This window comes from Leptopilina boulardi, unplaced genomic scaffold (genome assembly GCF_019393585.1).
Source record: "Leptopilina boulardi isolate dan_hultmark-lab unplaced genomic scaffold, ZJU_Lbou_2.1 LbouV2_377, whole genome shotgun sequence".
In the NCBI taxonomy this organism is placed as follows: Eukaryota; Metazoa; Arthropoda; class Insecta; order Hymenoptera; family Figitidae; genus Leptopilina; species Leptopilina boulardi.
In genome coordinates, this window is record NW_026137948.1 from 1,184,033 (window position 1) to 1,202,553 (window position 18,521).

The 18,521-nt window shown below is 28.5% G+C and overlaps 2 protein-coding genes across 11 annotated transcripts in view; one reads left to right on the top strand and one right to left on the bottom strand.

Moving 5' to 3' along the window:
- The window catches only part of LOC127287886 (pseudouridylate synthase 7 homolog), a 757,063-nt gene that overhangs the window by 689,796 nt on the left and 48,746 nt on the right, over positions 1–18,521 (bottom strand). The gene's annotated exons all lie outside the window — the stretch shown is intronic.
- The window catches only part of LOC127287884 (KN motif and ankyrin repeat domain-containing protein 2), a 265,830-nt gene that overhangs the window by 184,704 nt on the left and 62,605 nt on the right, over positions 1–18,521 (top strand). For 8 of the 9 annotated variants that reach the window (XM_051315023.1, XM_051315028.1, XM_051315024.1 and 5 more), the window contains one exon: positions 4,097–4,322. In XM_051315023.1, coding sequence (XP_051170980.1) covers positions 4,097–4,322 — 226 coding nt within the window. Of the gene's footprint in view, positions 1–4,096; positions 4,323–18,521 lie in introns of those variants that run through there. The other variant, XM_051315029.1, reaches the window with a different exon arrangement.

Here is an 18,521-nt window from a genome sequence, read left to right on the forward strand (position 1 = left end):
ACGAAACTTTGTTACAATGAAGTCTTTTATTCTATATTGAGGTTCTTTATCTTCTATTTCTTAATATTTTCGAAATTTATTTAACAATACTAAAATGAGAACAGCAACTTGTTTTTTAATTTATTTATTAATTAATTTGAAGGATTGTGTTTGTGTTGTATGTTTGTATTTTATATTATTTATAATTCTATTTGTAATTAATTATAAGTAGAAAAAGAATTTAAATCACTATGTGATTTAAATCTTACAATAATTAATTGAATTTAAGTATCTTTTATTTAAAATTGAAAATTTTAAAAAGTTACGAAATTCGTTCGTAACAATTGCAAAAAATGTCAAAACGGTAAAACATGTAAGATTTTCAAAATGCATATGGCAAAGGATTTTGAAATTTTTATTTGAAAATAAGTGAACATAAATTTTCCAAGGTCGAGATCAATTGTCGGTGTCTCTATTAGAAATTTGTTAACTTAATATAATAGAAGATGTTAAGGTTAGAAATAAGAAATAATGAAATTTTTAATTTAAAATCAATTGATTTAAATGACATTTAAAATTAGATACAAAATTATAGGTTCCTAACTAAAAATTTGCAAAACAACAATAAATATTAAAAAAAACCTTTAAAAAATTCTAAAAAATTGAGAAAACTTGTTTTTGACTAACTTTTTAAAAGCAGATTTATTTTATATGTATATTTCCAACAAATCGAAAAAATTGTTTAAAATTGCAAAATAACTTTTTTAGAGTTTAAATTGTAAATTTTTTTAATATATATGTATATTTTATAGATAATTAATTAATAATAATTTAATGATAATATAATGATAACAAAAATAAATAATATTTATATCATTTTATTTTTGGCCAGAAATCCAAATATTTTTTAAAAAAGGTTAACATATTAAAACATTTGTTAACTTAAATTATATTTATTAATTTTACGTTTCGATGGTAGCCACCATCCTCTTTAAGACATTACAAAATCTAAAAAATAATTTAACATGTAGTTTTAATATTTATGACAAAATTAACATTTTTGTCTTAAAATAGAAAAAAACGTGAGATTACATACGTAAGTCATAATTTATTTTATTTAGGAATTGAGATTCAACTCCTTACAATAAATGTTACGTTTTGAAAAAAATGCTTTTATATTTATGTATTAAAAAAGGAATTATTTATTTTTAATAAAATTAGTTGTCAGAAACATTTATGACAGTTTTTTTTGACAAAGTAAAGTAAGCAAATAATTATCATAAATTATAAGGTTATGAGAAGACTAAGTTGTCGGAATGTTTTAATACCTTTGTTATAAATTCACAAAAATAAAAAATAACTAAATTAAATAAAAAAATTTTCCTAATTTTTTCTACTACATATGAACTACCTTTTAAATATCTATAAACCAGAATTCCTAACATTTAGGGTGTTTTCGGCATTCACTCAGAGTTAACTCTAGAGTTAGCAGTGGTGCTCAAATGTAAATTTTGATTTTCAGTTCGTCTGTTGGTTGTGAACGTTGTTGATTGGCAATTTGGCATAGACGATTCATTTTGATTGGCGCAGGGTTTGCAATTGTAACAATATGTGAAACGGGCCTTTTATTCTAGTAATGTAATGTTAAAATAAAATTTTTTGTTTCTAGATTTCATAAAAGTCCCCAAAAATTTATTACTAGATGACCCAGAGTTAACTCTGTTTTCTTGCGAGAGTAAAGAAAAAGGGTCAGTCCTAACCTTTAATGGCCGACAAAATTTGTGAACGGATTGTTTGTTTGAAAAGTGTAAATTGAAACATAATAATTTATTTTTATTAAAAATTATTTTAACTTTTCATTTATAAAAAGCAACTTTAATTAAAATAAATAATCTAGTTTCTTAAACAATTCAGATTAATTAAAGTTAGGGAAATAATGAAAAATCGAGGAAAAATTTGAAAATTATAAACTTTAAAAAAATAACACGTTTATGGGTAGCAAAAATATGTTCCATTTTTAAATGAAAAACAAAAAATACGTATAAATTAAAAAAAAGTAAGCAAACAAGGACAACTAACTTCAAACTCAGGGTGATGAAAATAGAAAATCAATTATTTTATTTGGGTAAATAAATTTTCAAAGATAATATCATTGAGCACCACTGTTAACTCTAGAGTTAACTCTGAGTGAATGCCGAAAACACCCTTAGAAAACTTATCCTTCTCATAACCTTATAATTTATGATAATTATCTGTTTACTTTACTTTGTCAAAAAAAACTGACATAAATGTTTCGGACAACTAATTTTATTAAAAATAAATAATTCCCTTTTTAATACATAAATAAAAAACATTTTTTTCAAAATGTAACATTTATTGTGAAGAGTTGAATCTCAACTCCTAAATAAAACAAATTATGTCTTACGTATGCAATCTCACGTTTTCTTCTATTTTAAGCAAAAATCTTAATTTTCTCATAAATATCAAAACTATATGTTAAATTATTTTTTAGATTTTGTAATCTCTTGAAGAGGATGGTGGCTACCATCGAACGTCGAATTAAAAAAATATAATTAAAGTTAACAAATGTTTTAAAATGTTAACCTTTTTTGAAAAATGTTTGGATTTCTGGCCAAAAATAAAAGGATATTAATATAATTTCAAAATCCAAAAACTCAACAATTTTAAAAACTAAAATATATACTTATTACATAATTAATTAATAAATAATTATTATATTGATGATAACAAAAATAATGACTATAATGATATGAATATAATAAAATTATTAATATTATTATTATTTTTATTTACTATTATTATTATTATTATGCAAAAAAATAAAGTAGCGTTTAAGTACGGTCATTGACAAATCAGAACGGTCTACGCAGCGACTTACAAGACGGACATATTTGACTTGAAACATTTTCAAATAAGACCGTCTGATTAGTTCATAGTGAGGCTCCTAGCAGTCTGTCTAGACTAGACGGTTTTGTTTATTGCTGATCGGGAAACCATTAGACTCTAGACTTCCCCAACAGTTTTCCACACGGTTTCCAAAACGGAATTTATAGCCTATAATCTGACCTGAATATAATTTTTTTGTTTAAATTTTTAAAAGAATTATAACTGGTTATTACATTTTAATTTAAGTAACGTTTCAGTAAAAATTTAATTAAAATAAAATGTTTTGTGGCTTAGTGTGAAAAAATTGAGAAAAATCGAATAATTGATATAAGAGATTAACTGAAAGTGATTTTTAAGCATAGTTTTTTAATGGAATTTGTTTATTGGAATAAAAACTATAATTTTACTCGAGAAGGTAAGAAGTTATTTTAAAGAATGAGCGATTTACTGGCCAATCACTAATTAGAGTGATTTAAAAAAAACACAGAAAATTATCAAAACTTAAAATTGTAAGAAAAACTAAACGGCCGCTAACTTTTCAAAGCCATTTGGGGATTTTACTCTGTTGGGGTAGTGCTTTCGTCCCATTATAGCAAAGTCTTAACACAAAAAATTTTTCTAAAATTGTTCCATTGTATTATTTTTTTTAAACAAAGAATATCAAGTACATTAACATTAATCGCAAGTTTTTAAAAGTTAAAAAAAGTTATCCAGCAACAAAAATTTACGAAATTTCACAATTTGATAATTTTTAAACACTATAATATTTTAGTAAACCTTCAGTAAATGTTCGCTCCTGTGTGGGAACTTCACGACTGTCTCTCCACTTATTTATTTCTACAATATTTGCAAGTGCTTCAGTAAACCATTATACAGAGGCAAAGGAATATTTTCAATATTCTGGCATATATTATATTCTTTTTCTTTTCTTGCTTATCTTTAATTTGTTTACACAAAGACCAGATGAGGACATTGTTATGTCGAAACATGTTGTCAATCAATAAATTTATGACTCTAAATAACAACGAATTTGATAATAATTATTTCAAAAAGACCTCGTAAAATTAATTAAACAACATAATTAAAGAAATGTAAAACCAAAAACATTAGTTACTAAGGTGCACAATCATGCACAAAATCGTATTCACGATCCTGTACAAGTTTTTTTCAACCGGGGTAGTAATGACTCTTACCGACTCTACTGTTTTAGGTAAGTCCTGGTTCATCGAAAACAAGTGGAAGTTCTATAAAATTGTCGAAGTTAAATCACAATGCTAAGAAATCTAGTTCACCTGAAACAAATAGATCGAAGGGTAGTAGTATAAACTACATATCAGAATTAGACCTGAGTGATGTTGTTGATGATTTCGAAGCTACTTTGCAATATTCTTCTGAATCAAACAGAAACGGAAAGGAAAATAAGAAAACATTGTTACGTAAGTATATATTTCTAATTATGTTTAACCTACAAATAGATAAATCCATAAAAATTTTAAGATTGATGATTATGAAATAAAGCACATAAAAGCTGGTATCATTTTATCTAAACAAAAAAAATTGCCAAAATTTTTTTAAGAAATTGTAATTTATAATTAAACGGTAAAAAACGTCAATAGTTTCCAAACCACAATCGCTGCAATATCCTGAGACATATGTCTTCCATTTGGTTGTAAAAACTGAATATTTTGATACAATTTTATTAAATTCGTAATCACATTCAATACTTGCTCTCAGAATTGCAATGGAATCTGTAAATATATCATTTGTTAGAGTTTTTAAAAATGGAAATAATCTTAATGAATTTTCGTTGTTTTCAATTCCAAATCCTGAAGAAAAAAAATTAATTGTCCCAGTTAAAAATTCCTGTACAGGATTAGTGATGCAATCGATCTACACGATATAAAAAACGAATGATATTTGTTTTTTTTCATGTGTCAAAGAATCGATATGAAAATATGTTTTTTGTTTTTCGACCGAGATTATTGTAACGTGAGCAAGGCTACCGAGAATCTCGGTTTTCCAGTCCTTTTTTGGAAAAATTTTTTAAATTAACATTTTTTTAACAAAGTTAAACAGTTTTTACAAGTTACAGTTTTTTATGTTTATTTAAAAATCTGACTAGATTTTTCAGCTAATTTCAACACTAAATTTTATTGTCGTATTAAATTAAATTGTTATATTAATAAAATATTAATTTTGCTTCCTCGTGGAGGAAGCTTTGTAGTCCTTTCATTTATAAAAATTTTCAAAGTGTCGGAAACACATTTTTTTCTTTATAGAAACATGTTATATGAGATCCTGATCAATTGTCCGGATGTATGTATGTGTGTGTGTGTGTGTGTGTGTGGATCCCTTTTTTGTTTAGAAGATAACTTTAACAGGTTTTAATGGATTTAGATAAAATTCGGTAGGCTCATTTATCATGTTAATATCTCAAATCTGACCAAAGGATTTTAAAAAATACACAAAAAAAAATTTTTATCGTCTTTTTTCCAAAAAATTTTTTTTAATCGAAAAAATTTTTAAATAGAAAAATTTAAGGTTATATTTAATAAAATCGTATTCCTTACGTCAAGACGAATCGATCGATATATATAAAGTATACATTTGAGGTAAATTTAAAGAATTAATGAAAGTTAAAAAATCAAAAATTCACATTTTGGCAATAAAATTTTGCTTTCTCCACAAGGAAGCAAATTTTTTTGCTGATCGTAAAGAGGAAGCAAAATGTTCATGTAATGAACTTCTGAATTTACAACTTGTTAATATTATTATAACTTATTTATTTATTGTATAAAAATTTTTTTTTAATGAAATATCAAAAATTATTATTTGACGTCTGTTTTAAAAAAAATTCTAAACTTATGTTTTTCCTAGTTATATTTTAAAATAGATAAAATAAAAGCTGTATTAGAAAATGTGAAATTTATATTTTTAAATATTATAAGATAACTTTTGTGTAAGTAAAAGTCAGATTTTTCTAATGATTATAAGACTTAAAATAAATTTTTTATGTCTCTATATTAAAAAGTATAATTAAAATGATCATTTTAACTTAAATTACAAAATTTTTTATTGTAGTTTCAATAAATACAATCATTTAAGTAACCAAACATTTAAATTTAAATTAATGGACCGTTGTGTCTAAATAAAGATAATTATTATGCACGGAGAGAAAAAAAGGCTATGATAACTAGAGACCCTATCAGTAACTTCCTGCGTGAACAAAACAGTAGCATTAAAGCTAACACAACTTGGGTCCCAAGCAGTATTTGTCTGGCAAAGGCAAGCTGCACTAGCTGGACAATCTAAAGCGGCGTTCACTTTGTTCTGTACAGTTTCAAATACTTGACACACAAGTAGAGTACTCGGCACAGTGGCTAACATTTTTGGATATTTATAAATTTACGAATAGAATTTTAAATTTGAAAACTTAACTTTTCTCTTATATATTTTAAACAAAAGTTTTCCATAAATATTTAATTATAAAAAAAAAAAAATTTTTGCCTTAAGGTGTCAGTTACTGTACTCGTTACCCGATTTTACCATTTCTTTATTTATAGAAATGTTCTGTTTTTGAAAAAATTTAAATTTTTTAAAACAAATTTTGTAATTGGTTCTTCAAAACCATAAAAGATGATTATAAAAAATGCCAATGAAAAATAATAGCAATTATAATAAAATTTATAATTTTAATTTTTTATGATGTGCCCAATACTCTACTTGTGTGTCAAGTATTTTCTACTGTGCAGAACAAAATGAACGCCCCTTTAGATTGCCCAGGTAATGCAGCTTGCCTTTGCCAGGCAAATACTGCTTGGAACCCAAGTTGTGTTAGCTTTAATGCTACTGCTTTCTTCACTCAGGCAGTTACTGTTTGGGCCTCCGGTTATCATACACAGAGAAAATCTGAAATCACTGAGTATTTTTTCTCACAGCACTGACTACTGTGGAAACCAAAAAATTAAATTCCAGAGTTCTGAATGTTCTCCACACAGCACTCAATGCTCTGCAGAAAATAATCACTACTTTTTTTACAGTAATCGGAGTTTCGTTTCATATTAGTAGACAACAGATTATTTACAGCTACGAATATAACAATAAATTCTGTGGTCGAAGTCGTGACTGCTTTCCTCATAGCTCTGAGTACTGTGTAGAGTTATGTTTTAGGATTAAAAATATATATGAACGTTTAACCTTTAATACAAATTACTTTTAATTAATAAACTCAAAATTTATAAAATATATTATTTATTATTTTATTATTATATAATAACTTTATTTGCTATATAACTTATAAAAATTTTAAAAAAGCAATAGTTTTTAAATAAAATTATATATTTGAAAACAGTAGTTTTAAGAACTTGAAAGTTTAAAAATCAAAAAATTTTTTTTTATATATAATATATAAAGTAATAAAATGATAGTAAACTATTTTTAATAAATTCCAAAGTTATGGACTTTTTAAAGTCTTTATTTCTGTTATTCATTACCCGTTTATAAACATGCTAATTAAAATCAATATTTGACAAAAAAAATAACCATGGCTATCTTCTTTTGAGACGCCTACTTTTTCCTCAATTTTTAAATAACCGAATTTTTAATTAACATAATTTAAAATTACAAAAGTGTTAATAAACCGAATTTAAATATTTCAGAATTTTTAAAAAACCGAATTTTTATAGTTCCAAATTTTCAGTTTACACAATAAAAAAATAATCGAAATACCATTGGTTATAATTTTTATGTTCTCGAATATTAAAATTACAGAAAATGAAAAGAGCAGAAGTTTCACTTGACAGACTTTCTGTTCAACCTAATTGCGATCGGACAAAATTTTAAGAGAACAGAAATATCAGTTAACATAATTTCAATTTTGCAGAATTTTTAGTTAACATAATTTAAAATAAACAGAAATGTCATTTGACATAATTTTTATGTTCTCGAATTTTAACTTTTCCGAAAATAAAAATAACAGAAATTTAACTTGACAGACTTTCTATTCAACCTAATTGCGATTGGACAGAATTTTTAGATAACGGAAATATCAGTTAACATAATTTCAATTTTGCAGAATTTTTAGTTTACATAATTAAAAATAAACATAAATGTCATTTGTCATAATTTTTATGTTCTCGAATCTCAAATTAACCGAAAATAAAAACAGCAGAACTTTCATTTGATAGAATAAATCCATTGTTGATGATTGTTTAAACAATGAATACACAATGGATTTGGTATGTCAAGTGAAACTTCTGCTGTTTTCATTTTCGGTTAATCTGAGATTTGTGACCATAAAAATTCTGACAAATGGTGTTTCGGTTGTTTTTCAATTCTGTAAATTAAAAATTCGGCAAAATTAAAATTATGACAAATGATATTTCTGTTTTCTTAAATTTCTGTCCAATCACAATTCGGTTGAACAGAAAGTCTGTCAAGTTAAATTTCTGTTATTTTTATTTTCGGAAAAGTTAAAATTCGAGAACATAAAAATTATGTCAAATGACATTTCTGTTTATTTTAAATTATGTTAACTAAAAATTCTGCAAAATTGAAATTATGTTAACTGATATTTCTGTTCTCTTAAAATTTTGTCCAATCGCAATTAGGTTGAACAGAAAGTCTGTCAAGTGAAACTTCTGCTCTTTTCATTTTCTGTAATTTTAATATTCGAGAACATAAAAATTATAACCAATGGTATTTCGATTATTTTTTTATTGTGTAAACTGAAAATTTGGAACTATAAAAATTCGGTTTTTTAAAAATTCTGAAATATTTAAATTCGGTTTATTAACACTTTTGTAATTTTAAATTATGTTAATTAAAAATTCGGTTATTTAAAAATTGAGGAAAAAGTAGGCGTCTCCTTCTTTTTAATTGACGTTAAACGTTCCTTTGTTTTCTAAATTTTAAAAAATAATTCTACACAGTACTCAGAGCTGTGAGAAAATCAGTCACGACTTGGACACATAATATTTAATGCTATATTCGTAGCTCTGAATAATCTGTTGTCTACTAATATGAAACGAAACTCTGATTACTGTAAAAAAAATAGTGATTATTTTCTGCAGAGCATTGAGTGCTGTGTGGAGAACATTCAGAACTCTGGAATTTAATTTTTTGGTTTCCATAGTAGCCAGTGCTGTGAGAAAAAATACTTATTGCTTTCAGATTTTCTCCGTGTGCGTTGCCTTTTTTTCTTTCTATGTGAAATAAATAAATTATTTATTTTCAATTTAATTAATTAAAAATTAATAAATCTCTATTAATTTAATTTAAAAATCATATTTTATTACGTTGACTGGAATGATGAATAATCTTTTCGAGCTGTCCAACTATTTAAGCATAGTAATTGTCGAGATGTATTATTTCCAAATCTGTCCCGATGTTTGAGGATTGTTAAAGAACATCGAGAAAAAAGTCGCTCTACGGATACCGAAGTTGCCTGTATGCTTAAAAAATCTCTAGCCATTTTAGACAAATTCAGGAATTTTTTTTCGTGAAGTTGCCATCATTTCAAAAAAAATTGTATTCGATTGTATTTTTATCTGCTCGTTTTATATTTAAATAAACATCAAGTTCTTGTCGCCAATTTCCTTGTTTTTGAGCAGAGGAGTTTCCATTTTTTAAATTTTTACTAGAACTTTCAGATGAGTAAAGAGCAAAGGGGTCAAAGTCATCATCGGGATTATCATTATCTTCAATATCAACTTGAATTTCATTCGTTGTGGGTTTTTTTTCTTCATAATATTTATTTTTATAAATGATTTAAAATTTTTTCATTGAACATTTTGTCATCTCTTTTCTCCATTTTGACAAATAAAAGGTTTCCTTCTTGTGTCTAGGATCGAGTAATAAAACTTTACAATAATCCTAATTGGTTTTTTATAATGCTTCATCAGTTTTTCGTAAACTGCATGAAGACCACATTGAATCCTTATATCAGTTAAATTTATATTTTTTTTATCATTAAGATCTACGAGATATTTCTCAATTTTATCAATTAACATGTTGAAACCGACGAAAACAGAAGGAAGAGTGGCATATTTTTTACCGCAAAATATGTCTAGACAAAATCTTAAAATATCGTAAATAATTTACGACAGATTCCAAAAGATTTCAATCAGATTCCGATATCTGTAAATTTTTAAACGAGGAACACGTTCACATAATAAAATCAACGCTATTTTAAGCTTTAAAGCTTTATCAATCATGTCTTGTGTTGAGTGCCAACGAGTTTTTACATCAATTGTAGGAGTTAACATTTTAATTCCCACTGTAACAAAGCATCACTTTAATTTTTCTGAATATTTTAATTTTTTAAATAAAGCTTTTAATTTTGTTACTGGTAAAGCAATGGGTGGTATGTCATCTGTTTCATTTTCGCATTCTTGATCATTGCTTTCGTTGAGATTGTCATCGTGATCGACATCATTATCATTTTCGTGATCGTCAAATTCTTCTTCTTCTACTTCACTTTCAAAATCTGTCTCTACTTGTAAATTTAATTCTTTTAACAAATCTTGAACCGCTAAATGAAAAATATGTGCGAAGCATCTGAAATGTAAATTTTCTACAGAAATATCCAAATCTAAGAGTAATTCCAATGCAGAAATAAAAGTAGTATTAGCAGAGTAATATTACTAAAAAAAAAAAATATTCGAGCATGTTTTTCTACAACCCAGAAGCCAGGCGGCAAAAAGTGATGATCAACGGCTGAGTTATAGAAAAACATGCTCGGAACTTTTTTAATATATTTCAGGAACCACAAACATTTTTTAAGTTTCAAAAATGCAAATTAAAGCTGAGATCTTAAAAATTATGTTGTAAATTGTCAAATTTTTCCATACATTATTGTAGATTATGCTGAATGTCAAAAACATTAGTACGAAATTGAATAATTGTTTCTTGAAATCTTTTCGGTGTTATAAATACAAAAAAAAATTTTCTTGATATACATTCAGAAGCAGAATTTTATCAGCTTTCCAACCATCTAAGGTAGAAGTCTCTATCTTTTTTCTAATTTAAAATATCTTGCTTTAAAGTCAGCACCAAATTTCCGCTCCTCGCACGTATAATAATAATCATTAAATAAGTATGCGGATATTAAAAAAAAGAAACACAAAAAATTAATTTTAAAAAATTTGTTTAACGTACAGCGAGCAGCACAGGATCATCCTGAACGTCCACCTTCTGCAGTAATGCGAGAAGTTCAAAATGTTACAGAAAGTGTACAAGCACAGTTGCCTGAGATGAGTAATATTACTAAGACAATTCAACGTGAACGCTTAAGGTTAAAGCCTACTAACCCTACAAGCATCGAAAATGTGGAAGAGATACCTGATAAATTCACGAAAACTTTGGTCGGTGAAAATTTTTTAATATATGACTCGTATAATGATGAGGATTACAATTTGAGCTGTGAGAGAATTTTAGTTTTTACGACTCGTGAAAATTTGAAAAAAATTTTCAAATCAGATATTTGGTATCTAGATGGCACGTTTCAAACGGTTCCTTCCATTTGTTTCCAGCTTTTTACAATAATGGGATCTGTCGTGCAAGTTAAAAGTGGTAAAGAACGCAAAAATGCTTTACCTTTTTGGATACTCGCTTTCAGAAAGCAAGAAGCATACGCTAAAGTTTTAGAAATCACATTATCATATGCTGAAACCAGTTGTATTTCTGTGAAACATCCTGCGTCAATCATGTCTGATTTTGAATTGGGAATCATAAATGCTATAAAAATACATTTCACCGAGGATGTCATAAGATTGTGTCTGTTTCATCTGAGACAAAATATTTACCGCAAAATTCAAACAGAGGGTCTTCAGCAACGATATGGTGACGAAAATGACTCGAGCATTAGAGCTTTGTGCCCACCGAAGACGTTGTGAATATATTTGACATATTTTATAATGATGTTCCAGAAGATTTTGCTCCAATTGCAAATTATTTCGAAACTAATTATATTCGTGGGATACGTGCTGTCGGAAGAAGAAAGGCAGTAAAGGTTCGTTATGATCCGTCTCTTTGGAACCACTACCTTTCTGTGCTTCAGGGAACAGCTCGTACCAACAACGCTTCTGAGAGGTGCACAGTGGTCCAAAATACCAAAAACGTGGCCAAAAGTCTAAAAAGTTCTTCAAAATGTCTGGAAATCGTTACTCGGTGGTTTTCGAGGTCGCTGATTACGAATTTGATGTTCGTTTTTTAAAATTAAAAATGGCGAATCCAATATGGCGGACGTAAAAATGTAAAATGTGTGTAAAAATGTCTAAGAATCGTTACTCGGGGGTTTTCGAGGTCGCTGATTACGAATCTGATGTCAGTTTTTCAAAATTCAACATTCCAATCGGCAGAAGTGAAGTACGAATTATTTCAGGGCCATGAACGAGAATTTTGTGAACGCTTGTTGGCATATAATACCAAGGATATAATTCCACGAATTTCCAGGCTGTGGTTTCTGCATATTCTTGAAATTTTAAAATTTTTACTTCGCAGTCGCTTGAAATCGTTTGTAAAATTACATGAAAACGTTCAATTATCTCTTTGTCTACTCCTGTTATCGAAGAAGATAAAGTTGAATTTTGGAAAAAACGTCTGGCGGTATTTCCGTCATTTGTACTACCATAGCCATGCTTAGGTTGGTCCACCAAGAGCCCCATCTTTGTACGGAAATCATTTTGTATCTTCTTTTTACGATCTTCAACTTTCTTTTTGTTAATTTTTCCTCGAACCTGCCACTGTTTTATTTCTAATCTATATGAAACGTGAAGAAGACACTCAACGAAATGAATCCAGGCGTGTAAGATGGACATACCAAATTTCAATCCGTCTTCAATTATTGCATCTCGTAAAATCTCAACAATATTGTTAAATTGACTTGAAGTGCAGAGACAAAGGTGACATCGTTGAGCAGATGAGGTATCGGTTAGCGAATTGCACACTTTCCCGTCAATTATAGTCAGAGCCAATGAAAATGAAACTTGAATTTTTTTTCACGTATTATAGTTTCGAAAATTTCAAGTTTTTTTTCTTCTTCCTCAATGTCATGTACTACTTTTTTCGTCAGTTCTACTGTTTCATGCTCGAATTCTATTTTCAATGGTCGACAAAATCTAGGAGACGAAGGACGCGAATTCTTCCAAATAATATGTTTGTTGCTGGTTTCAGGATCAGTACGATGAAGTTGTAGGGGCACCAAAGAAGTGAAAAAAATGTGCTCGTCACTTTTGCATCCATCATCATTTTCAAATTTTTGTTTAAATTTGCATTGACTTGAAGTCCCATCACAGCCCCATTTATAAATCAGAGTTACTTGATTGATTTTATCAATGTTTAAACTTTCAAGTGTGTCTGCTTGTAGCAAAAGAATGCGTTGAACTGTGTGATTCAATATAGCTTGCAAGTTAACTTCTGCACAAGTTTCTGTAATTTTCATTTCAGATTTCGGTGGATGACAGACTGTTTTTGCAGCAAGGACACTGTGATATGATGGAAATAATTTAGACTGATGATTAAGACTAGCAGAACGTATTGCTAAGTATTGACTTTTTGACAAGTTATTATGTGATTCAAGAAAATGTCTACATTTTGAATAACTTGATGAAGTTCCTAGCACAACGTCTTCAACGATTTTAGCTGCCTCTAATTTTCGATCAGCACGATGTTTCATTTGAGTAACGAATCCCAATTATTCTACGCTGTGATCATTGCGAATACTCTCAGTTTTTCTTCGCTTCGTCCTGCTGCTTGATTCTAAAAAATTTGCAGAAGGTCGTCCAATTTTCGATGCGTTGATGGCCTCTGTTTGATGAATATTATCATGAATGGATGAATTATCAATGATTGACACTTCAAGCCAATCTTCATTCTTCAATAAAAATTTCTCCTCAACTCTACTTGAATCCTGCCATTTTTGTTTCATTTTCGAAAGTGTCGAGCAGATTTTTGATTTAGCGGTTTCCTTTAACACAAAAGTGTTTCCTCGTATATTTGACAAATTACTTTCAATAACCAAGATAATCTCATTTAAACTTTTCGATGACATGTGCGGTTTGACGATATGAAATATTTCCTTGCGAGTGATCTGTAATTCCTTTTCAGTCGTAGCACTTTCTAAAATAATAATAAAACAATAATAGTAATAATATAAATAATTAGGTAAAGAAATAATAATTTTGACGAACAAAAAAAACAAATAATTTGATTTAATTTATTTATTCTTTTTTTTTTAAAGTTAAAAATGTGTATTTTCACTACAAAAAATATTAAGATGTCCTTTTTAGGGTTCCGTACCCGAAGGGGGAACCCTATTAATGAGACTAGTGAAGCAAGGCATGTACCCCCCCCCCCCCTAGCGGCCACACAAATTTATCTAGAGGGCTGAAATTTGGTATACATATGTATTTTGGCGTGTAGATTACAAGAAAAATATAGCGAATCTCATAGGAATTAATTATCATAGCGTTGTCAAGGAAAAACCATGATTTTTTACAAAAAATCCCTAAAAATGACTATGTACCCCCCCCCCTGGTTGCCACATCATTTTACATAGAGAGCTCAAATTTGGTACACTTATGTATTTTTACGTGAAAATTACAGGAAAAATATAGCGAACATGATTCGGATTAATTTACATAGCGTTGTCAAGGAAAAATCAAAAATTTTGAAAAAAAGCGATTAATCCTCCTAGCGCACACAATATTTGACAAAGGCAGTTCATATTTGGTATATTTACGTATTTTTGCGTGTAGATTACAGGAAAAATATAGCGAGCACAATTGGAGTTGATGTTCATATTGTTTTTAAGGAAAACTCATTTTTTTAGAAAAAATCATGGATTTTTCGAATAAAAAAAGAAGAAAATTTTATCCTAAGGGATCCAAATTTATACTTTTTTACGTATTTTTACGTGTAGATTACAAAAAAAATATAGCGAGAACGATTGGAGTTAATTATCATAGTGTTTTCAAGGAAAAACTGATAATTTTCGATAAAAATCATGATTTTTCCCCAAAAAACAAAGAATATTTTATCTAAAGAGTTTCAAATTTATACACTTTTACGTATTTTTGCGTGTAGATTACAAAAAAATATAGCGAGAACTCCAATTGTGCTTGCTATATTTTTTTGTAGTGTTTTGCCATTCTTTATAATTTGCCATTTTTGCCATTTTCTTTTTTTTATCATTTGCTATTTTTTTTATCTATTGACATTTTTTATTTGTTGATATTTTTATTACTTGGTGAAATCTAAAAAAATCATAAAATTGAAAATATTAAATGATAAAAAAAATTAAAAAATTTTTAAAAACTTATGAAATGTATTTTCATGCTCAAAATTAAACAAAATTTGAATTTTTCCATCGGCCTTCACACTTTAAACCCCTCAAATTTTAGGATTAGGGGTACGGAACCCTCGGTTTTAATGCGAGTGTAACTCGCACTTGTCCGATTTTTTGTTATTTTCGAGATATTAATAATTAATTAATTAATGTTAATAAAAAATGCAATATTTCACAAATAAATAAAGTTATTGCAATCCTGAAGCTACCAATTGAAACCTGACGTAATTTCCCATCCAACAAGCCCTATATAATCTGTTTTGGATTAGAGGATTTTTTATAAACAATTTATAAACAAAATCAATAATTTTTTTGACTTTTTTTTAAGTTCGGTCTTTTTTACTTATTCTTTTTTTTTAAAGTTAAAAATGTGCATTTTTACCACAAAAGATATTCAGATGTCTTTTTTTCTTTTTTTCGAGATATTAGTTAATTAATGTTATTACAAAATGATATATTTTATTAACAAATAAAGTTATCGTAATTCTGACGTTACTAAATAAAAGTTGACATAATTCCGCACCCAACAAGCCCTATATGAAGTACTTTGGATTAGTGGATTGTTAATAAACAATTGGCAAACATTACAATTGTGTATAAAAATCCTCTAATCCAAAATAGTTTATATAGGGCTCGTTGGATGCGGAATTACGTCAGGTTTCAATTGATAGCTTTAGGATTGCAATAACTTTATTTATTTGTAAAATATTTAATTTTTTTAAATTGTTTTTTAATATTGTTACAAACTTTAAAAAATATTAAAAAATAAAGGAAAGTATAGAAAAACAAATCAGGATTCAACTTTCCCTTAAGATGATGATGTTTAAAGAACGATATCTCTAGATCTAAAAAAGTCTGATGGATGAATTTTTTTTAAATTAAAGATAAAATAAAAAGGAACATTATTAAAAAATTAAAAAAAGGTGTCGAAATTGAAAAAAACTTTAAAAGAAAAAATCTCTTTTGGATCATCAAGATTGGTTAAAATTGACTGAAATATGAAAGAATGAAAAAAATACCTTTTCAAAATTGAAAGTGAGATAACTCCTACAATTTTAGATGATTTAAACATTCCTATTACTTACACATTGCTGTTATATGCAGCTATAATTTTACCAAGTATCATTAAAATAGAAGAACCACTTGCAGATTCTTATATTTCTGACATGCAGTTACCCCCTTAAAGGACCCCGCACAAAATACATAAGAAAAATACCCTGGGTTAAATTTCTTGTAACTTTGCAATTTTGTAGCTTTTGACCTTCTGAACAAAAAATGTTAATGACAAAATCCAAAAAAATGGACAGATTTTTTGTAAAATGAGGTTAAAGTGGAAAATTCGAAGTGAGCCAGATGTAAACACTTAAAAATGAGTTGAACCGAATAATTGAATTAACTAGTTTGAAACTTATTACACAGGGGTTTTTGGGGTCACTGATTGCCAATCCGATGTTAGTTTTTAACAATTCAAAATGTCGGATCCAATATGGCGGACGACATTTTTAAAAATACATCGTATTCACATAAAACTCATTACTCAGGGGTTTTTGGGGTGACTGATTGCGAATCCAGTGTTAGTTTTTAAACATTCAAAATGGCGGATCCAATATGTCAGACGATTTTTTAAAAAATACATCCAATTCACTTGAAACATGTAACTTGGAGGTTTTTTGGGTCGATGAAGGCGATTCTAGAATTGGTGCAAAAGGAAAGTGCAAATCCAAGTCCAACTGCATATTCCATGAGAACAAAAGAGACAAAGAGACTATCTATCTCTTGTACTCATGGGATTTGTACTTGGACTTCTCTTTTGCACCCATTCTGGAATCGCCTTGACTAAGAATTCGATGTCAAATCTTCATTTTCTCATAGCTGGGTTAAAACAAACTATTACTTTTTGATTAAATATATTCTTTCAATGCTACGATTAGAGAAATTGATTTTTTGTGAGTAGGAAGAGTTTTTTAAAAAGTCGTCCGCCATATTGGATCCGCCATTTTGAATTTTTAAAAACTAACACTGGATTCACCATCAGTGACCCAAAAAACCCCTGAGTAATGAGTTTTGTGTGAACTCGATGTATTTTTAAAAAAGTCGTCCGCCATATTGGACCCGCCATTTTGGAATTGTTAAAAACTAACACTGGATTCGCAATTAGTGACCCAAAAACCCCTGTGTAATAAGTTTCAAACTATTTAATTCAAATTTTTGGTTCAACTCATTTTTAAGTGTTTACATCTGGCTCACTTCGAATTTTCCACTTTAACCTCATTTTACAAAAAATCTGTCCATTTTTTTGGATTTTGTCATCAACAACCTGCAAATTGCTTCATCACGTCAGGATTTTTAGTAAATGAAGCCAAAACGGTCAAAAATGATTATTTTAAACAATTTTAATATTTTTTTTCTAATTTTCGACAAAAATATCTTTAGCTTTAAAAGCCATTTATTAAAATTAGTTGTAAGCGATAATTAACTATTTAAATTAAATTTATCGTCATTCGAGTGGCGGCCTCTTTTGTATTTCCGGGAGAGAGCGACCTCCCTATATTTCTTTTGTAAATGAAACAGTCTAATTTGCCATCTTGAACAATAAAGACATATTATTAAAATTATTAATTGAGAGTTTCACTCACGGTTCCCAATACCTGCGCGTACAGTGTCAGAAGTGAGATATCGAAGGGGTCTAGAGTCAAAAACGTGATTTGAATATGCACTTAAGTTGTGCCGTGTTATGTTATGTGATAACTGTCCGACAAAGAAAATCGTAATTTGTGTTTTAAGAAAACACCAGCTGGAATAAAACAGTGTAGACGAGACAATGTGACGGACGCGACTATCAAGCTTTAAGCTTCGAGACGATTGAGAAAACGAGCATTAGAGTGGTACAACAACACCCCGGGAATAGCCGGTAAATCGTGGCCACAGTTGAAGGAGGAATTGGTCAAGGTATTTCGAAGTAGAGAGGATCCATTGCCACGTACAAAGAAGATGGAAGCGGGTATGTGGAAAGTAGGTGAAAAGTTCTCTTCTTATTTTCAAGATAAATTAAAACTAATCAACCGACTTGATTTGACGGAAGAGATTTCCATTAAGCACATGATAGAGGTAGTTCCAGATTTTCTGTTGAAGTATCACGCACGGGCTGGAAATTATAGTACTTTTGTTGACCTTTTGGACGGGATGCAACGAATTACTCGCAACGAGCTGAGAATCGAAAAAAGGAGCCATTACAAAACAAGGTTCATTTACAGTGGCTTCAAAAAATGTGAAAAGTAAACCCAAATCC